Source organism: Salvelinus sp. IW2-2015, unplaced genomic scaffold, assembly GCF_002910315.2.
Source record: "Salvelinus sp. IW2-2015 unplaced genomic scaffold, ASM291031v2 Un_scaffold1735, whole genome shotgun sequence".
Lineage (NCBI taxonomy): Eukaryota > Metazoa > Chordata > Actinopteri > Salmoniformes > Salmonidae > Salvelinus > Salvelinus sp. IW2-2015.
The window spans coordinates 165,023-180,022 of NW_019943120.1; the positions used below are offsets into that span (position 1 = coordinate 165,023).

The window sequence follows — 15,000 nt, forward strand, 5'->3', positions numbered from 1 at the left end:
ATTGTTTTACAGGTACAGCACCTGGGAACCAGAGGACCACATACTGGACCCACGCCTGGTGCTGGCTTATGAAGAGAAGTGAGTAGTACTGAGAGAGTGCTGTTAGTATGAATACTGCATACTACTTCTGCTTTAGCCAGTGCAATTTCATATTCTCTGTGTCTTATCAGGGAGGAGAAGGACCGAGCCCTGGCATACCGCAGGAAAGGACTCAGACCACGAAGACTCATCTTGCGGGTACAGCGCTTACCTTTCTCCTTGTCCAGAACATCCACTTTCTTAATCCATTTTTATGTCCCTTACATTAACATAGCAATTACACAAATTACAAAACTTAACTTAATATACTATTATCTTAAGCCTGCGTCACACCAAGCAATGTATGTGTCATCTCAAGCAACTTTGCTGATACATGAAGCAATTCAAACGCAATTGAAATTGCATGCCATGTCCAATCTTGTCATACATCACATCATGGTTGCATAAATTATTTGATAATCCAAATGTTTGCTAATTGTAACAATATCGATATACAGTGCATTCGGAAAGTATTCAGATCCCTTGACTTTTTCAACATTTTGTTACGTTACAGCCTTATTCTAAAATGGATTAAATAAAAACTTTTCCTAATCAATCTACACACATACCCCATAATGACAAAGCGAAAACAGGTTTTTAGAAATGTTTGCAAATGTATTAAAAATAAAAAACAGATACCTTATTTACGTAAGTATTCAGACCCTTTGCTATGAGACTAGACATTTTGCTCAGGTGCATCCTGTTTCCATTGATCATCCTTGAGATGTTTCTACAACTTGTTTGGAGTCCACCTGTGGTATATTAAATTGATTTGACATGATTTGGAAAGGCACACACCTGTCTATATAAGGTCCCACAGTTGACAGTGCATGTCAGAGCAAAAACCAAGCCATGAGGTCGAAGGAATTGTCCGTAGAGCTCTGAGACAGGATTGTGTCGAGGCACAGTTCTGGGGAAGGGTACACAAAAAAATGTCTGCAGCATTGAAAGTCCCCAAGAACACAGTGGCTTCCATTATTCTTAAATGGAAGAAGTTTGGAACCACCAAGACTCTTCCTAGAGCTGGCTGCCCGGCCAAACTGAGCAAATGGGGGAGAAGGGCCTTGGTCAGGGAGGTGACCAAGAAGCCGATGGTCACTCTGACAGAGCTCCAGAGTTCCTCTGTGGAGATGGGAGAATCTTCCAGAAGGACAACCATCTCTGCAGCACTCCATCAATCAGGCCTTTATGGTAGACTGGCCAGATGGAAGCCACTCCTCAGTAAAAGGCACGACAGCCCACTTGGAGTTTGCCAAAAGGCACCTAAAGGACTTTCAGACCATGAGAAACAAGATTCTCTGGTCTGATGAAACCAAAATTTAACTCTTTGGCCTGAATGCCAAGCGTCACGTCTGGAGGAAACCTGGCACCATCCGTACGGTGAAGCATGGATGTGGCAGCATCATGCTGTGGGGATGTTTTTCAGTGGCAGGGACTGGGAGACTAGTCAGGATTGAGGGAAAGATGAACGGAGCAAAGTACAGAGAGATCCTTGATGAAAACCTGCTCCAGAGCGCTCAGGACCTCAGACGGGGGAGAAGGTTCACCTTCCAACAGGACAACAACCCTAAGCACACCTCCAAGACAATGCAGGAGTGGCTTTGGGACAAGTCTCTGAATGTCCTTGAGTGGCCCAGCCAGAGTCCAGACTTGAACCCGATCTAACATCTCTGGAGAGACCTGAAAATAGCTGTGTAGCGACTCTCCCCATCCAACCTGATAGAGCTTGGGAGGATCTGCAGAGAAGAATGGGAGAAACTCCCCAAATACAGGTGTGCCAAGCTTGTAGTGTCATACCCAAGAAGACTCGAGGCTGTAATCGCTGCCAACGCTGCTTCAACAAAGTACTGAGTAAAGGGTCTGAATACTTATGCAAATGTGATGTTTCCAAAAACCTGTTTTTGCTTTGTCATTATGGCATATTGTGTGTAGATTGATGAGGGGGGGGAAACTATTTAATACATTTTAGAATAACGCTGTAACGTAACAAAATGTGGAAAAAGTCAAGAGGTCTGAATACTTTCTGAATGCACTGTATATTTACAGCCCTCTTTTCCCCAATAAAACAAAATGTGCAATGTTGATTCAAAGTCTCTGAGGTGACCAGGACATGAGTGTGTCCTAACAGGGTGAGGAGACAAAGTAGCCAGTGGTGGTTGTAGTTCTGGGGCCTGACCAGCTTGCACAATATCCTTCCTGTATGACTGGTGGGGTATTTGGGCTATGGGAGGGATCAGTTTCCATTTCTACAGTTCAGTATAGGCAGTCAGCAAATGCAGCTTGCATGTCAATGAGACTCATTGGCTAACTGGACATAGCACAGCTCCAGACACATATACATTTGAGCCATGGTCATTGATGGACAGTTGTTGGGTTGCAGAGGAAGTGGAGCTGATCAAGCATGGTGCTCAAAGACCACTATCTCAGTCAATCCCCAGCCACCATAAACAATCACATACAGCAAGTTTTACCATCCTGAGGTGCCTGTTGTTTGCCATAAATTGCATATTTTCTTTATAGGTATGTTGGAATTACTGCACAGTTTTCCAGACCAATGCATGTCACCCCAGCATGAGAGCTCATTCTTTACAATGTAGCCCATTTCAGGTGTCACATGGGCTGGCCAGCCATGGTTGGTAGCTAAATAGGTATGAGGGCATTGCACGCCATCAATTTCCAGACAGCGTGTTGGCTGTTGAATGGCCTCCTGACATGTGGCAGTCCAGGTTTAAGGTGTCTCTGTCTCTAGTAACTGCCTGAGGAGAGGACTGATGGTGGAGTGGGCCTATCAGTGCAATTCCTATGACTTGCCCACTAAGTTGATGGCATTTCTTGTCAATGAGTGTCAGGTTGTGTTGGTTCGTTGTAGTGAACACCTGCCTTATGCGCTTGTGACGTGTGGTTGCATCCTCCCCATACACCATAATGTCAAAAAGTCAACATATACGGCAACTCCAGGGCAGACAGCCAGGATGGTGGACATGATTGTCTGGAAGAAGCAATGTGCCAGCTCAACCTGAACAGTATAAGAGTGCATTGGAACATCCCAATGTGCATCACAAATGCAGTGAGCCAGAGGAAGGTCATGTTCGATTCAGGCAGACGTATTGTACTAGCAATGAATCAAAGCTCACTTCTAAATGATAAGGATGTGACTTAAGAGCCCAATCCTGGAGGTGCAAGTTATAGTACAGTGAGGGCAAGTTGTAGAACTAGGGAGAGGGTGCCAGAGTTCAGGGTTGGATAATTCTCTTTCCTTTCATTGGAGCCTCCCAGTTGCCTCATTGACACTCATAGGCTTGTGGTGTTGCCATCCCAAGCAGTCTGCTGCCTTTTTATATAGTGCCTTCTGAAAGTATTCATACCCCTTGACTTATTCAACATTTTGTTGTTACAGCCTGAATTCAAAATGGATTAAAACATTTTTTTTTCTCACTACCCAATAATGACAATGTGAAAACAGGTTTTTAGAAATTGTTGCAAATATATTGAAAATAAAGTACATAAATATCTAATTTACAAGGTCAATACATGTTAGAATCTCTTTTGGCAGTGATTACAGCTGTGAGTCTTTAAGAGCTTTGCACACCTGGATTAGCACATTATTTATTTGTTTATTCTTCAAGCTCTGTCAAGTTGGTTGTTGAATTTTGCTAGACAGCCATTTTCAAGTCTTGCTATACATTTTCAAGCCGATTTAAGCCAAAACTGTAACTAGGCCAATGAGGAACATTCAATGTTTTCTTGGTAAGGCTTGTCCAAACTGGCATCAAATCACCTCTATCACCTGTGGCTGAACACGCCACTCCGCAGACTGACATATAGGTCAGTATGCCACAACCATCAGCCCCTGTAAAACCATAACCCGGCGAGCCCTGAAAGTACGGCTCCGGTGGAGTGGGCGTGCTGCAGTCAGAATGCACCTCTGTCTGGTGACTGTTAGACGTGAGCGCATAGAGTTCAGTTCCAAGCCTAAGAAGCTTGTCTGTTGGTGAAGAGTGAGACAACTCTTTTCACAGTTTATCAGGAAAACCAGATTGTGGATATGATTTATCACTATCCTGGTGTGTGTCACCACCAATTCTCTCGACTTCGCTATTATAAGACAGTCGTCTAGATAGCACAATATCCGTATCCTGTCTGTCTGACTACTTTGAATAGACAGTGGTGTGTTAACATGCGAAAAGGTAGTTTTTGTAATGATTTGTTCAACACCCTCAAATCTAAGTCTCAAGCCACTGTCTTTCTTGGCACTTGAAAATATTTCTGATAATGATCCGTATTTTTGTCTGCTTCCATCACTGGGCGAATAGCTCCTTTTCCTACAAGGAAGGTTATTTTCTGTTCTAGAATAGGGACCGCTTGTGCTGAAACTGTTGTGGGCGTGACACCAGCGAACTGCAACGCGTAAACCTTCCAAATTGTATTCAGTACCCAAGGGGGAGCTGCGCATGCGTGTTTCCATACACTCAGTCTGCTGGACAGGTCTGCTCTTTCTATTAGAGAGGGCAGGGCTGTCATTTGATTTGGAATAGCTAACTGGGCTACAGGCAGAGGCTGCTGTGCAGTTTGACGATTTATATTTTTGACTGTTTAGCCAAGTCACAGGCAGAGGCTGCTGCATGACTGGAATTAAACTGTGTGTCTCGGTGAAACCTAACTGTCCCAGCCCTATGTTTTGCCTTGTGCTCATGGAATCTTTGTCTAAGGCCATGACGCTCATAAGAACGAGTGGACAGGAGAATGGGTGGGAGACACAGGAGTGTGTACACTTAGTGGGCGCTGGAGGGATGTGTGGAAGTGTGTGTCTTGTGTGCACATATACCGGGCGGCTTTTGCTGGCAGTGGGCAATGTGTAGCTAGTCTTCTCTTTCGTGTTGCTACCAGGCGTGGAGCAGGATTCTCTGACTGTAGGATACAACACAAAGTCCCTCACAGGAAGGCTCTCAGGCCCTTGGCGGTTTCTTCACTCTGTACGCCTGGGCAGCGTGCTGTTGCTGAGGGCGGAAAGGATTGCAGTTCCAGCCTCTCGCACCAATGTGGGACACCTCAGGCGCCTGAGTGGGTCTGTCCTGGGCCTGGGAAGCACTCGCAGAGCAATGGCGAGCCTCCCCTGTCTTGGTCAAGGCTGGTTGGGATGGGGCAGGGAAAGGAGCCCGGGGCCTGAGTGGCATGATAGCCTCGAAGGCTGCAGAGCCCTTCTGTTGCTGCTTAAACTTGTGTGTGATGGTCTCCACGATAGGCCTGAAGAGCCCAGATACTGTGACAGGAGCATTCTGCAGCACGTTCTTCTCCCTTTCTGACATTTGGGTGAGGTTGAGCCACAAGTGACGGTGTATCACGACCGAGAATCCCATGATTCTGCCCGCGTCCTGGGCAGCACACCTCGTCATGTGTAGAGTGAAGTCTGTCGCCTTCCTGAGCTCAACGTACATCTCTGGAGTAGCCTGCCGTTCCATGTCCCGGAGGAGCTGGGCCTGGTAGGCCTGGAGGATGGCCGTGGTGTTCAACATGGCTGCTGACTTGGCCGGCTGCCTTGTAAGACTTCTCCGCCAGGGAAGCGGTAATACGTCATACTCTGGATGATAGCTGCGGCTTCACTGCCGCAGAGGCTACTGAGAGGTGTGAGGCTATGGTTTCTTTGAGCAGGTTGGGTTCTGTGTCGATCCTGGACCATGAATTGAAGCTCTGAATGTGAGAGCGTGTCTGTTGTGGCTTCTCCCAGGATCGCCTCACCTCATTCCTGACATCTGAGAACAGGGGAGGGGTCTATGGCGGGGCTGGCTATCTGGACAGAGACTGGGTGACTGACTGTGGGAAGTAAGCCCCTGCCAGCATGGTTTCAGGGGCTGGTTGTGAATCTGGCCAAGACAGGCCTAGCTTAGTCACAGCCCTGCCCAGGCATGAACTCCTTGTTGTAAGGGTCCTTGTCAGAGATCGGAGGGGCAGCCGGCGTCTCCTCATTGTCCTCTTCCTCTATGTCACCCTCACTCTGAGCCCTTTCATCTGAGCCAGGATCTCCATAGGCCCACTGGCTGGCATGGAAGTCTCTCAGCTCCCGGTGTGCTGCATCCTCGAAATAAGCAGCAGGTTGGGGAAGGGCAGAGGTGTGGAGACTCTGTCGAGTATTGGAGAGCTGCACCTCACCCCCTCGTCTGTAGGCTCCCGGGAGATATACGGGACGAGCTGGGTGGTGGAGAGATAGAGACCAGCTGCACTCGATGGAGGGAAGGCAGAGGAACCCCGGAGCAGTGGATACAGAAGAAGGGGTCCGTAAGAGCCACCTCCGTGCTCTGGTCCAAGCCATCGGGCGCAGTCTCTGTGACGTCCCTCCCCGACATGTGTGGCTTGCACTTGAAGCACTATTTTATCCCGGCAGGGAACGACATCTCGGCCTGAGGAGAGAAATCATTAAAAAACAGAAAAACCTGATGGAATCCGTCTGGTACCTTCACTCAAAGCTTACGAACACTCTTTGAGTGTGATTGGGAAGGCGATTATTTAATAATGACCTCAATCTTTGGTCTCCTGCAAGTGCGACGCATTAGCTAGCTAGCTAGAAGGACCACTAGCAAAGAGTGGCTAGCAAGCTAGCTGACTCAGGCTACTAAACGGACCAATGTTGAATGAATCTAAAGAAAAAAATATATATACAGTACCAGTCAAAAGTTTGGACATACCTACTCATTCAAGGGTTTTTCTTTATTTTGACTATTTTCTACATGGTAGAATAATAGTGAAGACATCAAAACTATGACATAACACATATGGAATCATGTAGCAACCAAAAAAGTGTTAAACAAATCAAAATATATTTTTGATTCTTCAAAGTAGCCATCCTTTGCCTTGATGACAGCTTTGCACACTCTTGGCATTCTCTCCACCAGCTTCACCTGGAATGCTTTTCCAACAGTCTTGAAGGATTTCCCACATATGCTGAGCACTTGTTGGCTGCTTTTCCGTCACTCTGCAGTCCAACTCATCCCAAACCATCTCAATTGGGTTGAGGTTGGTTGATTGTGGAGGCCAGGTCATCTGATGCAGCCCTCCATCACTCTCCTTGGTCAAATAGCCCGTACACAGCCTGGAGGTGTGTTGGGTCATTGTCCTGTTGAAAAACAAATCATAGTTCCACTAAGCGCAAACCAGATGGGATGGCGTATCGCTGCAGAATGCTGTGGTAGCCATGCTAGTTAAGTGTGCCTTGAATTCTAAATAAATCACAGACAGTGTCACCAGCAAAGCACCATCACACCACCTCCTCCATGCTTCACGGTGGGCACCACACATGTGGAGATCATCCGTTCACCTACTCTGCGTCTCACGGCGGTTGGAACAAAAAATCTCTAATTTGTACTCATCGGGCCAAAGGACAGATTTCTACTGGTCTAATGTCCATTGCTTGTGTTTCTTGACCAAAGCAAGTCTCTTCTTCTTATTGGTGTCCTTTAGTAGTGGTTTCTTTGCAGCAATTCACCGACGAAGGCCTGATTCACGCAGTCTCTTCTGAACAGTTGATGTTGAGATGTGTCTGTTACTTAAAACATTTATTTGGGCTGCAATTTGAGGTGCAGTTAACTCTAATGAACTTATCCTCTGCAGCAGGGGTAACTCTGAGTCTTCCATTCCTGTGGCGGTCCTCATGAGAGCCAGTTTCATCATAGCGCTTGATGGTTTTTGCAATTGCACTTGAAGAAACTTTCAAAGTTCTTGAAATTTTCCGCAGTGACTGACCTTCATGTCTTAAAGTAATGATGGACTGTAATTTCTGCTTGCTTATTTGAGCTGTTCTTTACATAAAATGGACATGGTCTTTTAGCAAATAGGGCTATCATATATATACCACCCCTACCTTGTCATAACACAACTGATTGGAAAGAAATTCCATAAATTAACTTTTAACAAAAGACACCTTGAAGTTAATTGAAATGCATTCCAGGTGACTACCCCATGAAGCTGGTTGAGAGAATGCCAAGAGTGTGCAAAACTGTTATCAAGGCAAAGGGTGGATACTTTGAAGAATCTCAAATATAAAATATATTTTAATTTGTTTAACACATTTTTGTTTACTATACATTTCCATATGTGTTATTTCATAGTTTTGATGTCTTCACTATTATTCTACAATGTAGAAAATAGTAAAAATAAAGAAAAATCCTTGAATGAGTAGGTGTGTCCAAACTTTTGACTGGTACTGTATGTTCTTTGCCGTTTGGTCGAAGTTGTAGGCCGTCTGAAATTGCGCAGTTTAGACGAAAAATAAGTATAGATGAATTTACAGATGATAAGAATGGTGGCTTTGATAAACGGCAGTGGCTGAATAAGGCAAGAGTGACACTCTCCGGCACCCTTGTGGGAGGGGCCAATCACTGCCTGGCGTGGCAAAGACAGGACTTCGGTGGTTTCATAGTTGAACATGATTCAGTGGTGCTGTCTTACTACTTATAGCATAGTAAGAAATCGATTTCAAGATTAAGTAAAACTCAAACTGTTTTACATTCACCATTGGCCTCGTAGTGAAATCCCTGAGCGGTTTCCTTCCTCTCCGGCAACAGAGTTAGGAAGGACTACTCTATCTTTGTAGTGACTGGGTGTGTTGATACACCATCCACAATTTTTACCCATCTACCAATAGGTGCCCTTCTTTGAGGGGCATTGGAAAACCTCAATGGTCTTTGTGGTTGAATCGTTGTTTGGAATTGGATTTGGAGTCAAATCTAGGGGGCCCCCCTAACGTAATTGCAAGAGTAGGGTCTGCACATGACAGTTTTCTGTGTCTGAGCCCACTTGCCTTAGAGACGATTTACAATAGCCACAACATAAATTTAAAGTGTAACTGTATGCCTTTTTGTCAGGCATAACCATACAGCACTGAATGAGAGCAAATTTGACTTGCAAAGTTGTGAGGTTTCATTCCTCATTCATAGTTGATATTTCCGCCTATTGTATCTGTGATATTTCCTAAATGCTTTAAGATGTCCTAATTTTTTTTTGGGGGGGGGTGTAGGGCAGACAATTGACTGCTCATATTCCAGATGTTAGCAATATCAGAGCTTGCAATATTGGATTAAATTAGTTTATGTGGCCCACCACCCCTCCAGCCAGGCATTATTCTGTACTGTTTGAGTTTAGGGGGTGTGTCCCAATATCTATAAATGTAACAACTTTTGCAGTAAAATATTTTTACACAACCATCCATTTCATATACAGTGTCTTCAAAATGTATTCAGACCCCTTGACTTTTTCCACATTTTGTTAGGTTACAGCCTTATTCTAAAATTGATTAAATCGTTTTTTTCCCTTCATCAATCTACACACATTACCCCATAATGACAAAGCAAAAATAGATTTTTAGACATTTTTGCTAATAAAAAAATAGTATTCAGACCCTTTACTCAGTACTTTGTTGAAGCACCTTTGGCAGAGATTACAGCCTCAAGTCTTCTTGGGTATGACGCTACAAGCTTGACACACCTGTATTTCTAAGTCACCAACTACTTCCCAGACAGAGTTCAGTGTGTCAAATCGGAGGGCCTGTTGTCCGGACCTCTGGCAGTCTCTATGGGGGTGCCACAGGGTTCAATTCTCGGGCCGACTCTTTTCTCTGTATACATCAATGATGTCGCTCTTGCTGCTGGTGATTCTCTGATCCACCTCTACGCAGACAACACCATTCTGTATACTTCTGGCCCTTCTTTGGACACTGTATTAACAAACCACCAGACAAGCTTCAATGCCATACAACTCTCTTGTGGCCTCCAACTGCTCTTAAATGCTAGTAAAACTAAATGCATGCTCTTCAACCGATCGCTGCCTGCACATGCCCGCCCGTCTAGCATCACTACTCTGGACGGTTCTGACTTAGAATATGTGAACAATTACAAATACCTAGGTGTCTGGTTAGACTGTAAACTCTCCTTCCAGACTCACATTAAGCATCTCCAATCCAAAATTAAATCTAGAATCGGCTTCCTATTTTGCAACAAAGCATCCTTCACTCATGCTGCCAAACATACCCTCGTAAAACTGACTATCCTACCGATCCTTGACTTCGGCGATGTCATTTGCAAAATAGCCTCCAACACTCTACTCAGCAAATTGGATGCAGTCTATCACAGTGCCATCCGTTTTGTCACCAAAGCCCTATGTACTACCCACCACTGCGACCTGTATGCTCTCGTTGGCTGGCCCATATTCGTCGCCAAACCCATTGGCTCCAGGTCATCTATAAGTCTTTGCTAGGTAAAGCCACGCTTTATCTCAGCTCACTGGTCACCATAGCAGCACACACCGGTAGCACGCGCTCCAACAGGTATATTTCACTGGTCAGCCCCAAAGCCAACTCCTCCTTTTGCCGCCTTTCCTTCCAGTTCTCTGCTGCCAACGACTGGAACGAATTGCAAAAATCACTGAAGCTGGAGACTCATATCCTCCTCACTAACTTTAAGCATCAGCTGTCAGAGCAGCTTGCAGATCATTGCACCTGTACATAGCCCATCTGTAAATAGCGCACCCAACTACCTCATCCCCATATTGTTATTTATTTTCTGCTCCTTTGCACCCCAGTATCTCTACTTGCACATTCATCTTCTGCACATCTATCACTCCAGTGTTTAATTGCTAAATTGTAATTATTTCGCCACTATGGCCTATTTATTGTATATAGACTTCTATTGTGTTATTGACTGTACGTTTGTTAATTCCATGTATAACTCTGTGTTGTTTGTGTCGCACTGCTTTGCTTTATCTTAGCCAGGTCGTAGTTGTAAATGAGAACTTGTTCTCAACTGGCCTACCTAGTTAAATAAAGGTGAAATAAAAAATTGGGGGGGGGGGAGTTTCTCCCATTCTTCTCTGCAGATTCTCTCAAGCTCTGTCAGGTTGGATGGGGAGCGTTGCTACACAGCTATTTTCAGGTCTCTCCAGAGATGTTCGATCGGGTTCAAGTCCGGGCTCTGGCTGAGACATTGAGACTTGTCCCGAAGCCAATCCTGGGTTGTCTTAGCTGTGTGCTTAAGGTCGTTGTTCTGGAAGATGAACCTTCGCCCAAGACTGAGGTCCTGAGCGCTCTGTTTTCATCAAGGATATCTCTGTGCTCCATTCATCTTTCCCTTGATCCTGACTAGTCTCCCAGTCCCTGCCGCTGAAAAACGTTGCCACAGCATGATGCTGCCACCATGCTTCACCGTAGGGATTTCCTCCAGACGTGACGCTTGGCATTCAGGCCAAAGAGTTCAATCTTGGTTTCATCAGAACAGAGAATCTTGTTTCCCATGGTCTGAGAGTCTTTAGGTGCCTTTTGGCAAACTTCAAGTGAGCTGTCATGTGCCTTTTACTGAGGATGGTTGTCCTTCGGAAAGGTTCTCCCATCTCCACAGAGGAACTCTAGAGCTCTGTCAGAGTAACCATCTGGTTCTTGGTCACCTCTCTGACCAAGGACCTTCTCCCCCGATTGCTCAGTTTGGCTGGGTGGCCAGCTCTAAAAAGAGTCTTGATGGTTCTAAACTTCTTCCATTTAAGAATGATGGAGGCCACTGTGTTCTTGGGGACCTTCAATTTTGGTACCCTTTCCCAGATCTGTTCCTCGACACAACCCTGTCTCGGAGCTCTACGGACAATTCCTTCGACGTCATGGCTTGGTTTTTGCTCTGTCAACTGTGGGACCTTTATAGACAGGTGTGTGCCTTTCCAAATCATGTCCAATCAATTGAATTTACCACAGGTGGACTCCAATGACATTATAGAAACATTTCATGGATGATCAATGGAAACAGAATGCACCTGAGCTCAATATCGAGTCTGATAGCAAAGGGTCTGAATACTTATGTAAATATGGTATTTGCAAAAATTTGCTAACACCTGTTTTCGCTTTGTCATTATTAGGTATTGTGTGTAGATTGCTGAGGATTTTTTTCTTTAATCCATTTTAGAATAAGGCTGTAACAAAATGTGGAAGAAGTCAAGGGGTCTGAATACTTATCGAAGGCACTGTATGGGAGACCTTAGAGATATGGAAAAACATGGTTGTGCTTTGTTATATCTCGGGTAGCGGTATCTCAAAGACTAAATCCCTTTTTGAAGATTGGCCATTAGCGTACTGGGTCGGAGTTCCGAACGGAACGATATGACCACTCATGTAAACTTTTTTCTGCACCCTGATTGGACATTGCATACAGTCAGTTGCGTGACATAGAAATTAATCCCATCTCTTGCGTTGCAACTAAGTTGCTGGCAATTTTTGGGGTGACACTGAGCATCATAGATGCCACTTTGTTGCAATCAACAGAAATTGCGTCCAGATTGCAACGTGTGACATCGGCTTTAGTCTTCTCTTCTCCTACAGAATATCTATGCCATGGACCTCCGTAGTGCACACAAAGTCCCAGATACCCCTCGTCTGCGCCTCTCCCTTACCCGCTCCATGGGCTCCGAGCTGGACCAGGGCAGTCTGCCATWCAGGGCGGGGGAGGGAGGGAGCGTCTACCGCCGCCTGGCAAGACGCAAGAACAAGCAGAGGGTGCCCAAACCTGTGTCTGACAACAATTCCCTCCAACCACTGACCCGCATACAGGACCCCATGGAGCATGAATGGCAAGGCGCAGAGGAGAGACCGGAATCAGAGTTAACAACAGACACACGTGAAAACAGTCTATTCAGTTTGTTTTCTATCAAACATTTAATGAAATATTTGATCATCTATTTTTTATCTCGGTTTGAAGGTCAGGATTGGTCCTATTTGTGGTATATTGATCTCATTTCCTGTCTCTTTTTCTCTTAAGGGCATAGCCAGTCAGAGTGCAGCTCTCCCATGATGGAGCAGGAAGTGGAGTCGTCGACTGACAGAGTGGAGAGTTGTGGTTCCGCACTGGGCTCTGGAGATGAGACATTGGGGGGTGGGGCCTTGTTGAGGGTGACAGGGGCAGGGTACAGGTCAGAGGGTAGGACCTCTGAACCTGGACAGGAACAAATAGATAGGACTGACCAATCAGAGAGCTGTGTTTCTGCAGAGGGACCAAAAGACAACATTAGCAATAGGTTAGTGGACAGTGCCACAGAAGTGGAATTGGGGACAGATACCTTGATTGACAAGGTAGAAAGGTTAGGCACAGCTAATGTTATTGAGGGGTTGGGGACATATTATTTTATTGACAGTGTAGAGGAGATGGGGACACATATTCTGATTGACAGAGATAGCACTTCAGTGGTGGATGTTGGAGATAAAACCGTGTCTGATGGTTCTGTGGTCTGTACCGATGTTGAGGTTGCAGAGGAAGTGGTGGAGAATGACACAAAACAGCAAAGTGAAGAGGTTGTGACACAGTGTCCAGACAGTAGTGGCGCAGAAGTGAATCCCGGTAAAGTGATTGTGACCGATGTGACTATCAACTCTTTGACCGTAACTTTCAAAGAGGCCTTGGCAGCTGAAGGGTTTTTTAAGGGCTGAAGGACAGAGTTCTGAGAGAGGATTAGAGAACATGTGAGGTTATACATGAAATGCAACCCATATGTTGAATTTACCACTTAGGAACATGTTTAGATAAACCACAATATAATTTGTCATTAAAGATGTTTACAAAGCCTATGAGAATAAATTGATACCAATTACTAGGGTTTTGGTGAGGTATTGTACCTTAGAGAATTGGGTGGTAATTTTCACATTGTGTTTGGTTCTGGAAAGAAGATTAGTAAGAGGATGAGGAAAGATGGATGAGGGAGAGAGCAGTTGACTCCTGAATGTCATATTTATAACATTACTACTTCTCCAACGTCTCTTATTCCAGGAGGCTCATTTCGGTTGCTCTTTTTTCTAACGCTTTTGTATTAAGTCGTCTGTCTTCCTCANAGAGCAGTTGACTCCTGAATGTCATATTTATAACATTACTACTCCAACATCTCTTATTCCAGGAGGCTCATTTCGGTTGCTCTTTTTTCTAACGCTTTTGTATTAAGTCGTCTGTCTTCCTCAGTATTAACAGTAAGTTCTGCATGTCCCGTATGTCATGCACACCCTTGTCCTCCATTCGATTTTTTTGTTTGATTTCTATAACAAGGAAATAGAAAGGAGAAGGAATGCCTGGAGGGATAGAAGTTTAAGCATTTCAAGATGAAGGCTGGCTGCGTTGAAGTATTGTTGTTTTTATTTTACTTCTCAAATTGAAAGAGCCTACCTGATTCTATTTTTGTATTACCATTTGATAGTCCACCCCTCTCGCTAAGCCTTTGTGCATTTCTAAAGAGGGGATATCAGTTTACACCTCTCATTCCCAAATGTGTTTTAGGTCTCATTTCAGTTACTCCTTTTTCTAACGCATTTGTATAAAGTTGACGGTCTTCCTCAGTATTTACAGTAAGTTCTGCATGTCCTGTCAATCACGCACAGCCTCGTCATTTCATTCAATGTTTATTTCTATGGCAAAAATAGAATTCCTAAAAGGATAGAAGTTCAGCATTTCAAGATGAAGGTTGGCTACGTTGAAGTATTGTTTTTACTTCCAGGTAAAAAAAGGCATATTCTTGTATTACCAATTGATAGTCCACCCCTCTCACTAAGCCTTTGTGCATTTCTAAAGAGGAGATATCAGTTTACACCATTGTTGCAGTAGGAAATGTGCAAACTGAAGCAAATGTTCTCGGTTGTATTTATCGCATGTCACATGTAAAAGCTAAATTAAATGTCACGTGTTGAAAAATGTATCTTTGGTCACAATGACATGTCTTCTCTATACCGTATGCCTAGAAATATATAGTGTAACATCTACTTGTGTTTGAGATTCATATAACAGGATGGATATTACCTAAACATTTTAGCATGGAATAAAACATGTTAGCAGTAACAGAAGTGTCCTCACTGGTCCATTTTAGTAGCTGTTTTGGAAATGCATTTGCAGCAACTTGTGCCTCCTTTTATCACCACTAGGGGTC

General features: G+C 44.6%; 1 protein-coding gene across 2 annotated transcripts in view; it reads left to right on the top strand.

Annotated features, from left to right (window-relative positions):
- LOC112071830 (chromobox protein homolog 8) overlaps positions 1-13,916 on the top strand; it is an 18,382-nt gene extending 4,466 nt beyond the window's left edge. Inside the window, exons 3-6 of one of the 2 annotated variants that reach the window (XM_024139260.2) lie at positions 13-78; positions 171-237; positions 12,404-12,716; positions 12,858-13,916. In XM_024139260.2, the coding sequence (XP_023995028.1) occupies positions 13-78; positions 171-237; positions 12,404-12,716; positions 12,858-13,522 (1,111 nt within the window). In that variant the 3' untranslated portion in view covers positions 13,523-13,916. The remainder of the gene's footprint in view (positions 1-12; positions 79-170; positions 238-12,403; positions 12,717-12,857) is intronic. The other variant, XM_024139261.2, reaches the window with a different exon arrangement.
- Positions 13,917-15,000: the final 1,084 nt, after the last annotated feature.